Source organism: Bos indicus x Bos taurus, chromosome 4 (genome assembly GCF_003369695.1).
Source record: "Bos indicus x Bos taurus breed Angus x Brahman F1 hybrid chromosome 4, Bos_hybrid_MaternalHap_v2.0, whole genome shotgun sequence".
Taxonomy (NCBI): domain Eukaryota; kingdom Metazoa; phylum Chordata; class Mammalia; order Artiodactyla; family Bovidae; genus Bos; species Bos indicus x Bos taurus.
In genome coordinates, this window is record NC_040079.1 from 106,402,988 (window position 1) to 106,423,012 (window position 20,025).

The following is a 20,025-nucleotide window of genomic DNA, read 5'->3' on the forward strand; positions in this document are numbered from 1 at the left end:
CTCCGTGGGCTAAAACCAGAGAGTTGTCACTCAGGTCATAAGAACCAGATTTCAGTAGGGACTCGAATTCATGAAGGGCAGACATTGGGTGTGTAGGCTGTTAAGTCTGCAAAAAAACAATGTTTAAGTTGGTCTTTAAAATAATAATGAGGGTCTTTATTTTATCTAAAATGATTTTCAGAATCGGGAATTCCAGTGTATTGTAAAAGACATTCTGCTGAATTGAGTTTAAGGACAGTGCAGAGTAGTTAGGTGGAACTAACATTCTTGAATACTTCTGGTTATTTATGCCCAAAAGCCTGCCTGGTACACCTAAAGTAATTAAAAAAAAAAAAAATTTCTGAGGGACCATGTTATTATATTTGGAAGTTTAGTCTCTTTTATGCAAACAAATAAACCGAGGCATCGCGGCCATGGAGTCTATAAATCGGAAGCACATGCTAGCAGTCTGGAACACGCAGACCACGTGGTCATGTGACAGGCTCACAGTCTGCGAGACCCAGACGCGGGGAGTGTCTGAGTGAGCGGATGCTGTGACGGCAGTAACACAAACCGTGCCATTGCCAAAATTAGCAGAGGGAGGGCACAGCCTCGTGGGCACCCACTTGGGACAGAGAGGGAGCAGGGCAAATGTCTTCTGCTCCCCTGTCTGCTTGTCATCCACAGCCATACCACCGAAATTTTTCCATCTCTGGCCAGAGACAGGCGTCTGCGGCCCCCTAAAATTAATGAAAATGACCCCGCAGCTCCCCCTGTGAGGGGCTGTAACCTAAACACACACACACACACACACACATTCAATCATCAAAATGGGCAATTAAAAATTCCTAATTAGAAGGTTTACTCGTATCTGTTTGTAATCTCCAGGGCTTTTCAAAGAAAACAACATATTGCTGAGAAATTTAAGACAAAGCTGTAAAATACCCACACACAACTCCCCAAACTTGTATAAATGTTAAAGATCGGCAAAAGCAGAGGAACTTAAACGGTAAGGAACTTATGAGCTCTTCCCCCGACACTAAAATGATAAAAAGAACTTTGGTTTACTATTCTCTATATCCCTATTTTGTGGCGACTTTTGGGAGGTTCTTCTTGGTTTCCACATTTCCTTACGTCTCCTGAAATTTCCAGTATCTTCTAAACTTCTGATGGAGACATTCTAGCATTGTTAGTTCAGGAAAGGGGAAAGGAAAAATAAAATTGAGAATTATCTCCTAGTTATCTTATACAACTTTCTTGACGTTTCCGCACATTGTCAACGGCTACAACAGGAAACTCTGCTCTGTTTTTACCTGGTGGACAGCGAAGTACTTTATTCCCCCACAAAGAAAAGTGGAAAGACGCGGCTCTTTGTGTGTTTGCGTGTATGTGTGTTGTCTTGTGTGTGTGTGTGTGTACACACGTATGTCCTGAAAGTTGCGTTTAGTTGTCTCCCCCCATGGTCTCTTCCACTTTTGCTCCTTCGTTTGGCTCCCATTACTGTCATCAGGAGCACTTTGGAGACCTTGGAACATTTCATTTTCAGCTTCTCGCTTGTTGAGCAAGGAATGGCAGGAGCCACCCTAACAAACATTCCAGAGGAGAAAACAGATGGCTGGACAAATTCTTCAAACACACGAGGCGGTTGTCTAGGCTACAGATGTGAGCTAGGGCTTGGATTTCTGTTTCGCAGGGATACCTTTTTCTCCAAAGCAAGCACCCATCGGGATCGCTCTGCATTTGTTTAACAATGCTGTAAGCAGGATTCCTACCGCAGCCAACTTCCATAATTACTATGCTTTGAAATGGATTATTTCATTTTCACTTGAAACTGACCTAAGGATTAACGTATTACAGTAATTACATGATGTGCGGTAAAGGAAATGGGTTTTGGCTTCCAGAGAAGGCTGCCGAAAACAGGCCCCACTCTTTCAAGTGTACCCACTGATTTGAGCTCCTATAGGATGTGAGGGTTTGGCTTTTAGGAACTCCATTCCATTAGGCAGGTATCTCTTTTAACCAGGAGGCTCTTCTGTGTAGGGGAAAACAAACCCACCTGTGGAGTGGAGAGCATGTCCAGGCTCCAAGAACACATTTTGCCATCGGTGGAGACGGTGATGAGGTTATGAGCGTTTTGGGTCCCAACAACATTTACACAGTACACGGGATGCTGCAGAAACATAAACGTGGAGGATCAGATGCTGGTCCAAGAGGAAATGCTTACATCTGAGTGTCAGACACATTACTCTGAAACAAGGATTAAAGAGTGACATAATCCTACAATAATGGAAGCCTCGGGTCACTGGCCACTTCTGATTGGAACCCGATTTCTTTTTCAAAGCTCTGGCAGCACCACGGAGTAGTGGAAATACTCAGAAAGCTTCACCTTGCTCGGTCAGAGGCAGCGGAATGGAACTGAAGCAAGCAGGAGCCAATGAGGACTGGTGGGACTAAAGAACACAGGTGAATGTGTGTGACTTAAATGAGGCTCCAGCATGGAGTTTGGCTTTTAAGCTCACCATGAGGGATGGAAGCGGACAGTCCTCAGAAGGGTAGAATGATTGACTTTTGGAAGGAGTGTTACTAAATCTCAAGTTTAGTGCATCACAGCCACAGCACCAAACATTTGTTAACATTCTTTATAAAAAGTGGTTAATATTCATCAAAATATCTGGTTAAATTCATCAAAAAGAGGCTGATGCTTCTTTTGATTTGAAGGAGAGATACTGGTGGTGGAAATTATTGGCACAAGGAACCTAGTGAGATAAAATTAGGTTCTTTTTTTGCTACAACATCTAGGTTAGGATAATGATAGTTTTTTTGTTTTTGTTTTTTTTTCCCCCAAAATATTGCTAGGGTAGGATGGAGGCTTACGTTTGGCCAGGGCCTTGAGAAAGGTCACTTAAACATCCCAGGAATCATAAGCAAGATGCTCTAACCTTTTGTCATAACTCAGGAAGGTTATTCCACTCGGTAGAGCCCTAAATGGTAAGCTCAAATCATTTGCAGCTGCACATTAAATACTAAATGGAAGGTTAGCATAAGCAGAACCTAGCGGTAATTTGGGTTAGATTTCAGGCAGCTTAGCCTTCAGTGGCCAAACCACAACTTAGCTGATGCTTCTCTGTGCAAACAGCTGACAGTCTTTCTCTTGATGAGTTACTGTCCATAAGACCTAGCCAAAAAAACGATGAAACAATCTCTAATATTGGAAAGTTGATATCATATAAAGGATGGTTCCCCAACTATTATTATCATATAAACTCCTGGTCAGAAGGAACTGTAATAACCATCAAGTGCAGCTATTCATCTGCCTCTCCCAAGATGTAGTCCAAACTCTGCTGAAACACCTTTCTTAGCCAATTTTAGCATTAATTCTTGGGTGATCCTGCCTTCTACCGATGGGAATAAAGAAAGCTCAAGGAGGTATCTTTAGTGAAGCACCTTCTGACGTCATATTCATCAAGCCCAAAATAACACTAAGGGATTGTTCTTGTATTATCCCCTTCCCCCGACCCCAGTCTTGTCTTTCTCAGACTAATCATCACCAGTTCCTTCAACTGGTCTGAGTATCTGGTTTTCAATACCTTCCCCATCCTGGTCACTCTCTTCTGTTTTGCTATATTTTGTGTGAGTTCTCCTGCCAGTGAAGTTCTGAGAACGAAACACAACTGTCTGCCTATACTCTGACTCACAGGATATAGAAATATGGGAGCACTGAACTGTCACTCCTCACGTGATAAAAGAAATACGCCTGCACAAATGTCTACTAAGATTTACACTTGCTTTTTCGGAAACTGCATCACCGCATTTACCCTTGCTGGACAGAGAGTCAACCAAGTCCCTATGTGTTTTTCACACCGTCTTCCTACATAAACCTTCGAATGAATCGGCCTCAGTGGGCCTGGATAGTGGAAAGCACAGCAGAGATGTGAAGTGAAATGTTCTCCTCATCAGGTCTCTAACTATCGAGAGGACTGATTGGTTGTGGACAATGCTTCCTCCCAAGTCTCTGGTGTATGAAACTCAAGGGTGAGTCATGTGGCGTCCTGAGCTCTACGGGCAAACAGATGAAAGAATGGATGAGACAGATTCTCGCTTGAAAATGGCAGACGGTAATAATGAGAATGAGAAAGCAAGCTCCAAACATGGTTACAAGCCCCCAGCCCGCCTAGTGTTTTTCAGGAAGAGTCCAGCGGGGATTTCTTTTAACCATGGAGCATCAGCACAAATCACCAGAAACCCTAAGGGGTCAGGACCCCTCAGGGTGGGTGTAGTATGAAAAGAAAGCTTCCAGAAGGAGGCATAGAGCAAATGCCCCGAGAAGGAATGTGCGTGGGAGCCCCTCCCTGGCTTTAATCAGTACTGCTGGCCTGTGCTTTCAAGAGTAATAAAGCTCAGCTTAAAAGAAAAGAGAGAGATGCAAAAAAACCAGAACAGAAGCAGGCACATGGGCATGCCTACTTATACACAGACAGACACACACACACACACACGCATCACTCTACTCAATGCAAAGAAAAAAGCACCAGCACAGCTCATTTTTCCAGTACAGGGGCCAGATTGTTTTTATTTATTTTAGGAATAAACTTGCTGTGTGGCAGAAGGCTTTTGCTTTAATTAGGATTTCCTGTTGTCCCAAATGCATATGTGTGGTGGGTGTGAAAGGAAATTAGTTCGTAATCTGTGGTGGGCCTCTTTTTCCTTAACCACTTTTGATCCTGGTACCAATCTGCCAGGCATTAGTGGAGGTTGAAAGACAGTCACAAAATTAACCGAGCCCTTTGGGCCGTGGATTCAGCAGAACACAGCAAAAGAGAACAGAGTTGTTCTTTTCTAACAGAAGTAACTGCGTGATAACAGGGATAGTGTCAGTGTTTGATAATAGCATTTTTGTTTGATGATCACATCCTAAGTTGCTTGGAAAAGACAGATGAATACTTTGCAAGAGCCCTGCATTTGGATTCTCCCCAAAAGCTTCGTGCTGAATGTTCTAATAGTTGGATTTATGACTTCTTGAAATTTCAGAAGGTCTGCTCACACGCACACCAGATAGGCACACGGAGCCAAGAAGTGGCTTCATGCTTCTTGAGCAAACACCTGCATCAGGCCTGTCTCCTCCTGCGTCACAATTTTCTGTTATTAGTTTGAACAAGTGGGGTAGGCAAGAGCAATTTTCTAAGATTCCCGAGAACTAGTTTCACCTGCGTGTGTCTTAGGTCCGAGTCAATCAGAATTAAGGCTGACTCGGTATTTGTCATTTCCCATCGTCGATCTTGTGAAAGAGGGAGAGTGTTCCTCTTTGTGGTCTCAGCTAAAGCAACTGGCAGTCCTTTTTCAAAGCTAGATGGTTTTAAGGCCAGCAGAGGAAACAAATGAGGCAACCACGTTAAGGAAATTGAAACAATAGTAGAGCTGTATCCATGGGCATAATTTGGGCATTTCGGAGAAAGGACATCAGTTCCCCTGAATGTCACGGTAGAAGAGATTGATGGAGACATGCCTGTCTTCTCATTCCTCCTGACAATTGCTAAACACACCTGTCATTCTCTTAAAGGAAATGACAAGAGTAGTTGTCTTACGAACACTACACTGAACCTCTTCTGCTAAATTATGGGTAATGGTTTTGAGATGTTGACTTTTAACCCTATGGATTATATTGTCACTGTAGACGTTACTGTTGAGACTTACACCATGCATTCCAGAATTTAAAGCCATAGCACTCCCTGAATCACAAATGGAAACAGCCTGTTGGCCAAAGCCCCATATGCCATCTCTAAAGAGAAAATGCTTACTCTTCATGGTCTGTTTGAAAATACGGAGACAGTAGGATGGAAACATATACACTACCAGTGAAACACAGATCGTGGGAATCTGCTATATGACTCAGGGAGCTCAAACCAGGGCTCTGTGACAACCTAGAGGGGTGGGAGGAAGGAGGGAGGTTCAAGAGGCAGGGGACAGATGTATACCTGTGGCTGATGCATGCTGATGTACGACAGAAACCAACACCACACTGTGAAGCAGTTATCCTTCAGTTAAAAATAAATAACTTTTTAAAAAAAGAAAATATGGGTTTCCACCTTGTAATATACACGTGAAGAGTTTCTTTGGAAAAACAGTTCCACGTAGGCCTCTTCCTTTCTCTGTCCTTTTTTAGTTTTAAGCTATCCTCCCTGGTTGCTTTGGGGACCCCAAAAGAGATCCTTTCTGTGTGTTAAAAAAGTGAAAGTTAGTCACTCAGTCGTGTCCGACTCTTGGTGACCCCATGGACTGTAGCCCATCAGGCTCCTCTGTCCATGGGATTCTCCAGGCAGGAATACTGGAGTGGGGTGCCATCTCCTCTCCACTGTGTGTTCAAACTTGTAGATTACTAAGAGATGCCTCTAAACCCAGGGCTTCCTCCATCTACTGTTCACTCGGCTTTCCTTTCGTCAGGATGTGATCACTATAAATCAGATACTTGCAGGTTGGAGTCACTAACCACAGAAGTACCTCTGTCAGTTACGCCCTCTTTCAGGGCTCGGGTGGCTGATTGGGATGTGATGAGAACTGGACGTACCGTGTGTGCAGCCGCAGACAAGGGCGTCCGCTGGACAGGCGTCCTCCGATGACTGCGATTATCCCACAGGACGATCTGGCCCGAGTACGTCCCCCCAACCACCAAGTTGGGGTGGAATCGAGCAAAGCAGACAGACATCACGGAGGACTGTGGAGGGAAAGTGGAGACAGATATGCTGTGAAAGGGTCTCAGGAGGCTTGTTTTATCCTGAAGAGGAAACCGCTAGTCACAGTAACTCAGAACCTCCTAGAAATCACAAAGCAACTGTTCAGCACAGAGTGAGTAGAACATCATGTAACAGACACAGACTTTCCCGGGAGAGGTCGACCAATGTTTACTGCTTGAAGCTTGAAATCTGAAGTCCTGGCCATGTCATCAAATAGGCGTCAGACCCATCTCACGTACATCACTGCTCTGTGGTCTGTAAAGCTGGGTTTGTGGAAATTTCCCATTTATCAATACAACGACATCAGAATTAATATTAATTCTCCACTGAAGCCTTCACAAAGCAATTCTTTACTCTGGGGGCATGTCCTCATCACTGTACAGCGTTGGCAAGCCTTTGAGGACTTTGCGACGGGGTTCTTTTTTTTTTTTGGCTTAATGTAGACTTCTAGGAAGTGAACTGACCTCAGACTGATCCAACTGGTTCCTCCCCAAATTCCCTCAACTCCCATGGGTATTCTCCTGACCTTCATCCTGCCCACTTCAGACAATTCTTAATGTTATTCTTTGCCTATTTTAACAAACAGCCAAAAATGGATTTTCATCTAACTCTGCCATGGCCTGTCAGAGCATCACGAATGTGGTTTCTAAAGTGCCACAAAAGACTACTGGGCACTACATTTTATAGGAAATTACTTAGCTCAGACAGAGCCATGATACATTTGAAAATCAGACAACTTGGCTGTGCCACATTTGCTGAGAAGTCCATAAGGATTCCTGTTTTGCTTTACACGGTTGTGCTTACACACACAAGGGCTTGTTTTTAATAAATACATTTCATCCTTTCAACTAAATTCAGTGGATGATCCTGTGTAAGGAAGGCACTGTACCAGCATGATGGGAATACAAAGGGAGTCGCTGCCCTTGACAAACCTGTGCCCTAGGAAAGGGAATTAAAAAGCATGTGTGTGAGGAACATACTGCTGCCAGTGTCTCCATGTTAGTCCATGCCTTTGTATGGAGTTTAAAAAATAAAGGTGATTCTCTGCACTATGTGGTCATGTGGGCAGGTACGTGCCTTGGCAAGTGGAGAGGAAGGTGGATTTTTGTCCTCACTGTCCCTTGGGTTTGAGATGCTTATGCAGGTCACGACTTGCATACACAAGCTGCAGTCCTGAAGGCAACAGGGGCCGTGAACAGATCATACGAACGTGTGTGGGGGTTTGATGGGAGTGGTGAGGAAGGCTTGCTTTAGCTAGGAGTGGGGGAAAAAAGAGGGGAGTGGAGTGGGTGGGAAAGTTAGAAAGACCTCATGAAAGGGAATGTATCACTCTTGATGTAAATATGGAACGTTCAGCAAGTAGAAAGGAAAAGCAACAGCAACCCCCCGAGAGATGGGGTAATGGAGAAGACTGGAGGCACCGAGGCCGGGGAACAGCCAGTCTGGTTTGGCTTAGAAGGAGCCTGTGTGGAAGATGTGGGGAGTGGGAAATGTGGCCGAGAGGTCAGGCAAGAGAGAACCTTGAATGGAGGGTACTGTTTGAATTGTTTTCTGTGGGCAACAGTGAGAAGTCACAGCTTTCTGCGCAAAAAAAAGAAAAAGAGAGAGCGAGAAAGAGACAGAGAGGGTCAGTGGTTGTACCAGATAAGCCAGTAAAGTGAAGAAATGACTGAAAAAGAAATGATGACCTCTTTCTGACTGGGAAACTCACTGTCCATTAAAAAATATATCAGATCTACTATCAGCCTAAGGCTTAGAAAGAGTCTCAGATTCTCTGAAGTAGAAGAATGTAGACTATTTTTCAATGTCACGTTTTCCCAGTTTGAATGATTTTCAGTTCCAATTTCTTGAACGCGGGTCGATGGAGAACATGCTGGTGCCCCAATCTGGTTTTCATAAAGTTCAAGAATAACTCTCAATAATGGTACTGAATTAAAGAAAAAGAAAATAATGCTGGTCAGCTTCTTGTTTTACACATCCCACCAAAATGATTCTTAGTTTTCAACTGATGAAATTCTTATGTTGCTTGAGCTATGTTGGAGACATTTTGTTTAAAACTTCATAAAGACTTAAAATTATCCAGGTGGTATCAACAATTGAATTTGCTAAAGCTCCAATCAATACAGATAAAGGAATGTCATTAAACTTGAAAAATCCAGAATTAAACCACTTGATTGCTTCCATGTTTCACTTAAATCCCAGCAAATACTGCTCCAAACCTTGCAGTCTGTTAAGAGACTAAACTAGGGAAAAATAAACAGTAAGGATATTTTCACAAAACAGAAACACATAGTCGGTGATCAACCAGAAGGCAACCCCACAAGATGAGAACTCTAAGTCCTACTTTTCCATCCATTAGTGTGTCCTCTCTTCATTCACTCATTCAACACACAGTGCTGTCCTAACTACATCACATTTCAAAAAAGCTGGAAATGTCACAAAAGCCACCCATCTCCAATTCAGAATACTCTTTACATCTGATAAAAAGGCAAATTATTACGAAGCAGAAACAGACTCGCAGACACAGAAAACAAACTTATGGTTACCAAAGGGGAAAGGGGTGGAGGGAGACATAAATAAGGAGTTTGGGATTAGCAGATACAAACTACTATATATAAAATAAACAACAAGCCCTACTCTACAGCCCAGGGAACGATATTCAATGTCCTGTAATACATCATAATGGAAAAGAATATGAAAGGAATAACTATACACGTGGGCTTCCCAGGTGGCTCCATGGTAAAGAATCTGCCTGCCAGGGCAGGGACAGAAGAGACGCGGGTTCAATCCCTGGGTCGGGAAGATCCCCTGGGGTAGGAAATGGCAACCCACTCCAGTTTTCTTGCCTGGAGAATCCCATGGACAGAAGAGCCTGGTGGGCTACAGCCCATGGGGTCACAAAGAGTCAGACAAGACTGATCATGCACACATACATTCAGGAGTAACTGAATCACTTGCTGTACACCAGAAACTAACACAACATTGTAAACCAATTATACTTCCGTTTTTAAAATAAGTCAAATTAACTTAAAAAAAAAGAATAACAATACCTTGGAGCATCAGAGTTCTGCCATTAGAATCTACTTTGTTTTGCTGTAAACTAGTCTTTACAAGATTGGCTTAATAAAGGACAGAAATAGTATGGACCTAACAGAAGCAGAAGATATTAAGAAGAGGTGGCAAGAATACACAGAAAAACTGTACAAAAAAGATCTTCACGACCCAGATAATCACGATGGTGTGATCACTGACCTAGAGCTAGACATCCTGGAATGTGAAGTCAAGTGGGCCTTAGGAAGCATCACTATGAACAAAGCTAGTGGAGGTGATGGAATTCCAGTTGAGCTCTTTCAAATCCTGAAAGATGATGGTGTGAAAGTGCTGCACTCAATATGCCAGCAAATTTGGAAAACTCAGCAGTGGCCATAGGACTGGAAAAGGTCAGTTTTCATTCCAATCCCAAAGAAAGGCAATGCCAAAGAATGATCAAATTCCCACACAATTGCACTCATCTCACACGCTAGTAAAGTAATGCTCAAATTTTTCCAAGCCAGGCTTCAGCAATACATGAACCATGAAATTTCACATGTTCAAGCTGGTTTTAGAAAAGGCAGAGGAACCAGAGATCAAATTGCCAACATCCGCTGTATCATCAAAAAAGCAAGAGAGTTCCAGAAAAACAAGACTATGCCAAAGCCTTTGACTGTGTGGATCACAATAAATTGTGGAAAATTCTTCAAGAGATGGGAATACCAGACCACCTGATCTGCCTCTTGAGAAATTTGTATGCAGGTCAGGAAGCAACAGTTAGAACTGGACATGGAACAACAGACTGATTCCAAATAGGAAAAGGAGTTCATCAAGGCTGTATATTGTCACTCTGCTTATTTAACTTATATGCAGAGTATATCATAAAAAACCCTGGGCTGGATGAAGCACAAGCTGGAATCAAGACTGTTTGGAGAAACATCAATAACTTCAGATATGCAGATGACAACACCCTTATGGCAGAAAGTGAAGAAGAACTAAAGAGCCTCTTGACAAAAGTGAAAGAGGAGAGTGAAAAGTTGGCTTAAAGCTCAACATTCAGAAAATGAAGATCATGGCATCTGGTCCCACCACTTCATGGGAAATAGATGGCGAAACACTGGAAATAGTGGCTGACTTTATTTTTTTGGGCTTCAAAATCAGATGGTGACTTCAGCCATGAAATTAAAAGATGCTTACTCCTTGGAAGAAAAGTTATGACCAACCTAGACAGCATATTGAAAAGCAGAGACATTACTTTGCCAACAGAGGTCCATCTAGTCAAGGCTATGGTTTTTCCTGTGGTCATGTATGGATGTGAGAGTTGGACTGTGAAGAAGGCTGAGCACTGAAGAATTGATGCTTTTGAACTGTGGTGTTGGAGAAGACTCTTGAGAGTCCCTTGGACTGCAAGGAGATCCAACCAGTCCATTCTAAAGGAGATCAGTCCTGGGTGTTCATTGGAAGGACTGATGTTGAAGCTGAAACTCCAATACTTTGGCCACCTAATGCGAAGAGCTGACTCATTGGAAAAGACCCTGATGCTGGGAAAGACTGACGGCAAGAGGAGAAGGGGACGACAGAGGATGAGATGGTTGGATGGCATCACCAACTCAATGGACACGAGCCTGAGTAGACTCCAGGAGTTGGTGATGGACAGGGAGGCCTAGCGTGCTGTGGTCCACGGGGTCACAAAGAGTTGGACACGACTGAGTGACTGAACTGAACTGAATCTATATAATACCTCCATGAGGAAAAATGAGTAGACATACTTTTCATTTTTTATTTGGAAGATTAGAAATGATAGAGTAATTATGTGATTCATCCATTTCATTTAATTTTTAAGCTTAGTGTGTTAACTATGAAAAATATTCTATGCGTTATAGACTATGTTGCTCTTGCTTAGTTGCTCAGTTGTGTCCAACTCTTTTGCGACCCCATGGGCTGTAGTCCGCCAGGCTCCTCTCTGGCCATTGGATTTCCCAGGCAATATTGGAGTGGACTATCATTTCCTTCTCCAAGGGTCTTCCTAAATTTACTGACTGTCAGCATAAAAAGCAAAGGATGACCCAGGGATCAAACCTACATCTCCTAAAGGCAGGTTCTTTACCCCTGAGCCACCAGGGAGGCCCATTACAGATTATGTATAAATGCTAAAAGGAGATCTCCAGATTGTGCCACGTTTGACATTCATATGGAAACTCTATGGCAGTATGATCACAATTATCTGGATGTAAAGTTTAGAATTCATTCATTTCTTGAGATGTTTCAAAGTAGCCTGATGTTTGACATAATGGTAGCAAACATCTGGTTGATTGACTGAATTTTTTATTTTTCATCCAAATGTTTAGGTTCCTTTAGGAACAAGGGAAAAGAGTCCTCCAGTTACAGCCCTGATAGAGACAGCTCCTCTTCTAATTTGGAAAGTCTGCATTGAACCCCAAACAACGTCTTAGAAAAATGCCTGCCACCTTGTGCTGTTCTTACAGCTAGTCATTGCTGCCAGCTGTCATGCGATTTATTGACTGTCAGCATAAAGAGCAAAGGATGATATCATCCTGTCAGTTACATCTACTGGGTAAAGAGTTAAAAAGCATTCCAGAAAAAGTGATTGACGCTACTAAAACACGTGGCTTTTTGTTGTTCTCATTTTTAACAGTACATTTCCTGAAGACATAGTCTACAAAAAACATTAATAACATTAATGCTATTTTAAAAATTTCATCACTTTCCTAGGCATTTAAAATTTGTATTCGTTCACTTATTCAGTGTCATAATAAAGCACTATATGATTATTACAATTTTGACAAACACATTGGAAACAAGAAGCTTCCCTAACCTTGGTATTCTTGGTATCTATATACATATTTTTGTAGTTTCTAACTTTTTACTTATTTCATTTTATTCTTTAAAATATTAGAGCCTTGGAATTAGGAGGGTTCAGGATGGGGAACACATGTATAATTTTTTTTAAATTAAAATTGAATAAAAAAAAAAGAAATAACATATAGCCTTTAAATATTCAAATCAAGTAGTTTACATAAGTGGAAAAATAATGATAAAGATGATGCCAATTTGGGGACAATTGCTAACCATCTAATAACAGTTTTCCCAACACTACAGTTGAATTCTCATTTTTACAAGGCTAGTGTTTTCACTGATGTAGCCAATTTAATGGTCAAATCAGGGTCCCAGAAATATCAGTTCCTAGGTGGTAAAGTTCAGAGAAGGCAATGGCACCCCATTCCAGTACTCTTGCCTGGAAAATCCCATGGAAGGAGGAGCCTGGAAGGCTGCAGGCCATGGGGTTGCTAAGAGTCAGACACGACTGAGCGACTTCACTTTCACTTTCCACTTTCATGCATTGGAGAAGGAAATGGCAACCCACTCCAGTGTTCTTGCCTGGAGAATCCCAGGGACGGGGCAGCCTGGTAGGCTGCCATCTCTGGGGTCGCACAGAGTCGGACACGACTGAAGTGACTTAGCAGGTGGTAAAGTCAGTAATAGTGGTAAAGCTACTGGTAAAGAATCTGCTTGCCAATGCAGGGGACATTGAGTTGTGGGTTCAACCCCTGAGTCAGAAAGATCCCCTGGCGGACGGCATGGAAACCCACTCCAGTACTCTTGCCTGGAGAATCCCCATGGGCAGAGGAGCCTGGCAGGCTACAGTTCATGGAGTCACAAAGAGTCAGACACAACCGAAGCAACTTAGCACGCACATGCACACATGTCAAAAGCTTCATGTAAAACTGGTAAGCCTGACTGACTATATTCCAATACAAGTAACATAGAGACTTCATTACACAAGGAATCACTATTTCCAACAGGTTGAGCATCTCATTTTGACTATTTACATGCCATAGTTCCCCCAAACAAAGACACACCAGATTTTAAGACTATGTTCTGAGGGTCAGGCCATCACTATGGACAGTTTCTGGTGTCCTCCACAGATGTGGTCACCCAGAGGCTCCTGAGGAGCTCGTTGATTTTCTAATCTCCCACAGGCCACCTGGTGCAAAGGCAGCCCTCTTTGTATCGCCACACGGCCACTGGCATGTGAACTGACCCACTACCGCAGGGTTCCACACCTCGTCTTCTGTTTAGAGACAAAGCAGCCTATTTCACCCCATTCACCAAGGGAACTCCCCAGAGAGGAGTGGGGTGGGGCTCCATTCACCACATCTCCCTTCTCACACTGCACACCAAGTGCATTCAATTCCAGTCGGCCCCAACCCCTAAGTGGCTGTGGGGGCTGTTTCCTATTTCATAGAGTTAATCCAGGCTGGCTTAAGGATGGTACTTTCCCTTAACCACAGACCCAGATGCCCAGGGCAAACAGCCTTTGGTCACCACTGGTCGGGCGGCGGGCCCCGTGGCTTCACATGTGATCTGGCTGCCTGGGTCTTTTCGTGCGTAGCATTCTGCCCACTCCCCAGCTATCGTGCCTGGGCAGGAGGGACACGGGCCTTGTATTGAAAAGCATCTCTTATTTCAAGTACCATCTCTTCTGGGGAGAAACTGGTCCCGGAGAGGGAATGGCCATATTGTTGCCATATGCTGTTTAATGGCGGCTGACATTTCACTCGCCTAAAATCAAATGCTTAGCTGTCAGAGGCTTGTGAGGCAGACAGATCAGATGTTTCTGGCTACTCATGAGCTAGTATATATTTCTGAAAGTACCTAAGAAACCCTCAAAGATATTTCTCTTGTTAATGGAAACAAATGTAATCGGAGATCATTGCTGTCGAAAACACCTCTTCTAGGCAATCATGCAGCACCGGGCATCTGACAATGGAGAAGGTGTGAAAGTGACTCATGAGTTGGGCATTTAACTTTGAGATGAAGGGAAAGGGTCTTTCTTCCTTCAGAGCTCTCTTTTCCTATGCCTAAGTCGCTCTTCTACAGCACACACGTCATTCTTCTCAACTCTAAAAGGAACCACCTACTGAAAGTCATCACCCCATTAGTAATGGGGTGTCCGGGAGCAAAAGTTGAATTAGCTTGCTTGCTACTTCCTGACTCAGTTTGCATTTTTTTAAGAAAGAAAAGCAGCTGATTCTAAAATCTGATTTCTGGGAGATTAGAAACCACTCATTCCAATCAATCCTAACGGAAATCAAACCTGAATATTCATTGGAAGGACTGGTGCTTAAGCTCCAATACTTTGGTCACCTGATGTGAAGAGCCGATTCATTGGAAAAGACCCTGATGCTGGAAAAGATTGAGGGCAGGAGGAGAAGGGGACAACAGAGGATGAGATGGTTGGATGGCATCACCGACTTGATGGACATGAGTTTGGGTAAACCCTGGGAGACAGTGAAGGATAAGGAAGCCTGACGTGCTGCAGTCCATGGGGTTGCAAGGAGTTGGACACGACTGAGTGACTGAACAACAACAATATTCCAATGACTTTTCTTCAAATCCCTTGGAATTTTCGTGCCTCTCAGCACTGTGTGTGCCTAGACCTAAGCTGTGTGCTGAGTACACAAAAGTGTGTGTGCAAACCACAGTGAGATGCCACTTCACACCCACTGCTGCTGCTGCTAAGTCGCTTCAGTCATGTCCGACTCTGTGTGACCCCGTAGACGGCAGCCCACCAGGCTCCCCCGTCCCTGGGATTCTCCAGGCAAGAACACTGGAGTGGGTTGCCATTTCCTTCTCCAATGCATGAAAGTGAAGTCGCTCAGTAGGATAGCTATAATTTTTAAATGTTTACATGTCAATTATACCTCCATAAATCTAGGGGAAAAAACAAACAAACAAAGGAAAATGGTAATTCTTGGCGAGGCTATGGAGAAACTGCAATACTCAAGACAATGCTGGCAGGAAATGTAAAATGAGGGAATCAGTTTGGCAGTTCCTGAAACCAATAAACACAGAGTTAACATCTGACCCAGCAATTCCACTCCTAGGTTTATACCCAAGATAACGGAAAACACCTAAGTACTCGAATTGTATACAAATGTCCATCGCAGCATTATCGATAATAGCCAAAACATGGAAACAACCCAAATGCCCACCAATTGAGGAACATATAAACAACATGTGGTGAATCCATACAACACGATATTATTCAATAAAAATGAAGAAGTACTGATACATGATATAACATGGATGGACCCTGAAAAGACGCTAAGTGAAGGAAGTCAGAAAAGGTCACATATTGTATGATTCTTCCATATGAAATGTCCAGAAGAGGCTAATCCATAGAGGCAGAAGGTAGCTTAGTGTGTACTTTGAAATGGGGATGAGGGGAGACTGGGGAATGACTAATGGGTCTAGGTGTATTTTGGGCGGGGAGTGATAAAAATATTCTGGAGTTAGACAGTAGTGATGCTGACACAACTCTGAATGTACAACATCGAATTTTATACCGTACAATTGTGAATTTCATGTTGCATGAATTACATCTCGCTTTTAAATTTTTTTTAAAGTTTTAATTATAAAACTTAATTAGAAATTTTTAAAAATATCACTTATGTGTAGAATCTAAAATATGGCACACATGAACCTGTCTACAAAACAGAAATGGATTCACAGACAGAGAACAGACTTGTGGTTGCCAAGGGGCTGAGAGAGAGGGAGAGCGATGGGCTGGGAGCTGGGGTTGGCAGATGTAAACTGTTACATTTAGAATGGATGAACAACAAGGTCCTACTGGAGAGCACAGGGGACTATACTCAATATCCTGGTACAAACCACAACAGAAAAGAATACTTCAAAAAGAATGTATGTACGTGTAAAGCTGAGTCACTTTGCTGTACAGCTGAGGTTGGCAGAACACTGTAAATTGACTATATTTTAATTTAAAAAGAAAATAAAAATTAAAAACTAAAACTGAATCCATAATTAAAACCCTTCCAACAACAACGAAGAAGATGGTGTGCTGACATGGTTCCAATCTCGTGAACTTTAACAACCTTATTTCTTATTTTCAGGACAACTGTCTGGACTATTTTGACCACTCTTTCCTCAAATAATCATTCTCTTCTCTTCCCTGTGAAGAGCTTCTTCAGTTTCTACTCCCTGAGAGGTGCTGGAGATGGAAAAGGAGGGTTGACACCCTTGGAGTCTCCAGAGCTGACTTCCTGCTCTGGTGTCTATTAGTCAGGTACATCCTCTAAGCCTTAATTTTTTTTTTGCACAGTGGAAAATTATTGTTTTAAAAATTGCGATGAAATATACATAATGTAAGCTTATTAACCATTTTTAAGTATATCATTCAGGGACATTAAATACATTCACACTGTCACATAGCCATCACCATCATCCATCGCCAGAATATTTTTATCTTCCCAGACTCAAACTCCTGTCTATTAAGCATGAGGTCCCCATTCCCACCCTTCTCTCAGTCCTTTGCAATCAGGATTCTACTTTCTATGAATCTATTCTAGGAATCTCATATAAATGGAATCATACAGATATTTGTCTTTTTGCGATTAGTTTATTTCACTTAGCATATGCCCTAAAGGTGTTATTACACCCACGTAACATTACAAGTATTAGAGTATCCACACGGAGGCATATATCAAAATTTCTTTCCTTTTTAAGTCTGAATAATGTTCCATTATATGCAAATAGCACACTTTGTTTTTCCATTCATCTGTCAATAGATCCTTGGGTAGCTTCCACTTTTTTGGCTATTGTGGAAAATGGTACTCTAAATATGGGTGTACAAATATCTTTTCAAGACACTGCTTTCAATTCCTTTGGGTATATACACGTCAGTGGAATTGCTGGATCATGTGTGTGTGTTCAGTCACTAAGTCATGTCCAACTCTTTGTGACCCCATGGTCTGCAGCACACCAGGCTTCCCTGTCCTTCAGCATCTCCCAGGGTTTGCTCAAACTCAGGTCCATTGAGTCGGTGATGCTATCTAACCATCTTATCTTCTAGCACCCTCTTGTTATGCCTTCAATCCTTCCCAGCATCAGGGTCTCTTTCAATGGGTTGCTGGATTTAATTTTCTAAGTCATATGTACCTGTAGCCATTTGTTGACACTAATGCAGATGATTAAGGAAAACAGGTGATCTTTGGGGAGGGGAGAGACCCACACTTCACATACACTTCACATACCCACTATATATCTATATAATATTTGCTTTACAGGGAAATTTTTCAGGGTTTACAAAAGGCTACGTGATTGGTAGTAAGAGACACAGAATGTTTATGAAGAAATGGCGTTTTCCTTTCTCTTTACATCCGAACTCCTTTATAGTTCCAATATACAGTCTTGAGATGGCACATACCTACAGTTGAGGAAGGGGTCTTGAGGTCTCCTAAATTGCATACTCAGTTTTTTGGGTATTGAAATAACAAAGTATTATGATGAAAAATAAGTTTTGATTTTGCAAGGAACTGCCATCCTGTTTTCTATAGTAGCTGCACCATTTTACATTCTTACCTGTAATGTACCAAGCTTCCAATTTCTCCATCCTTGCTGATACTTATTTTCTGCTTTTCTGTTTGTTTTATTTTTATAGTAACCATCCTAATTGAAGTTAAGGTCCATCCTAAGCCACATTTTCAGTTCATAGTAGGAGCATGATAGTTCTTGCCCTGCCTAGAAACAGGGCATTTTCTTTGGCTCTCTTCCCAGAGAGAATTGAAAAAGATTTTCAAATGAAAAATATTTAAATTTAAGTTTAATTCCCTTAATTGAAAAAGATTTCAATTAAGCAATGCAGTTTAAAGACGATAAACAATATGCCCCCATAGAGAGTTAGAAATGACTACTTTGTGATTTGAACCAACATTTCCAGAGAAAACCAGTGGTCCAGCCGAGTTTTCATTCTGGCTCAACAACTCTTTCCTAAACAGTTCTGATAATAACACTTGGTCCTGCCTTGACAACATAGGTTGAGAAACTATCTCCTAGAAGTTTTTATTGCACTTTGGCTACATGTTTTAACTCTTTGGGGTCCTTATTTTGACAATCCTCCCCTCCTTCCTGGGACACTGTAACATATCTTCATGCTTGGTTATAGCTCCTGTTGTTGATGGCAGTTCCAAGTTCTGCCATTTACTGACATTGGGTAATGAGGAAGAGGAGGAAGAGGAAATAGTCAACTGTTAGCACCAGAGATAGCTCCACAGTAAAAGCCACAACTGGATTCATGCCACATTATTATTCATGCACACTATATTGCAACCCTGCTGATTTAGAATTCAGGCTCTAAATCATACTTAGCAGTCCCTTCAGTGCAAGAACTTCTGAACACAATAGAATTCTAGGGCAACGGGATGATTTTCACACTGCTTCCAGCAAGTCTGCTGGAATAGGATTTTTCCTTAAATGTTACTGTATTTCGCACTTTGAGTTGAGCGAGGACTTACTTACCTGTGATGTGACTTCACATCTGATTATTGTTATTTATCATTGCAGGTGCATGGACCCCTCAAGCTATTTTCTAAGTCAGTGTTACTCCAAACTTGCCTGTACCTTAGCATCATCTGAGGACCTTTTTAAAATTCCCCAGTGCTCAAGTCACATACTATACCAAGTCATTCAGAATTTCTGGGGGTAAGACCCAGGCATCAAGATTTTTTAAAAATTCCACAGGAAATCCCTATGTGCAGTCAAGTGAACAGTACTGTTTTAAATCAACGGTTCTTGAACTTATCTGAATAAGTATTTAGAGAGTTAATTAAAAGCACAGGTTTCAGGGTCCCAGGCTGGATCTACTGGATCAGAAACTGAAGAGGCTGGGAGGTCTGTTCTTTCCATCACTGAGAAATTTGGAAAACCTGAAAGCAATGAATTAGTCGAGTAGGGCTGAAAGTCACTGTGGGATGAGTCTCGTGTTGCACCCATGTAGGCCATGCCTGGAATGTTTCCAGTCATGGGGTCATGCACCTATTTGCATAGTCTGGCCAAGCGAGACACACGGACTTCCCTGGTGGCTCAGACGGTAAAGCGTCTGTCTACAATGTGGGAGACCTGGGTTCGAGCCCTGGGTTGGGAAGATCCCCTGGAGAAGGAAATGGCACATATGATACAATAAAAGTTCTTCTGCCGAAGTGTCATTGCTCAGTTTCCTTCAATTTGACTTGCTAGTGTTTTCATCTCTCCTTGCTCCCACTTCCCTTCTAAGGAGGCTCTTAGAAAGTGATCAACAAGAGGGCTAGTGAAGGGTTAGGTCCCAGGTTCCTTTCAGCATCATGCTCTAAGCCGACACTGAACACCCCAGGGTTTTCTTGTTTATTATTGGAGGGGGCGCTAATGAACATTATTGGGCTTCCCTGGTGCTCAGCAGTAAAGAATATACCTGCTAAGGCAGAAGACATAA

The 20,025-nt window shown here is 42.5% G+C and overlaps 1 protein-coding gene across 9 annotated transcripts in view; it reads right to left on the reverse strand.

Annotated features, from left to right (window-relative positions):
* DYNC1I1 (dynein cytoplasmic 1 intermediate chain 1) overlaps positions 1-20,025 on the reverse strand; it is a 379,346-nt gene that overhangs the window by 81,494 nt on the left and 277,827 nt on the right. For all 9 annotated transcript variants that reach the window (XR_003510865.1, XM_027540116.1, XM_027540115.1 and 6 more), the window contains 2 exons: positions 6,542-6,688; positions 2,036-2,149 (listed from right to left, as the gene is read on the reverse strand). Coding sequence is in view for 8 of the 9 variants with exons in the window: in XM_027540116.1 (XP_027395917.1) it covers positions 2,036-2,149; positions 6,542-6,688 (261 nt within the window). In the remaining variant the exon portion in view is untranslated. The remainder of the gene's footprint in view (positions 1-2,035; positions 2,150-6,541; positions 6,689-20,025) is intronic.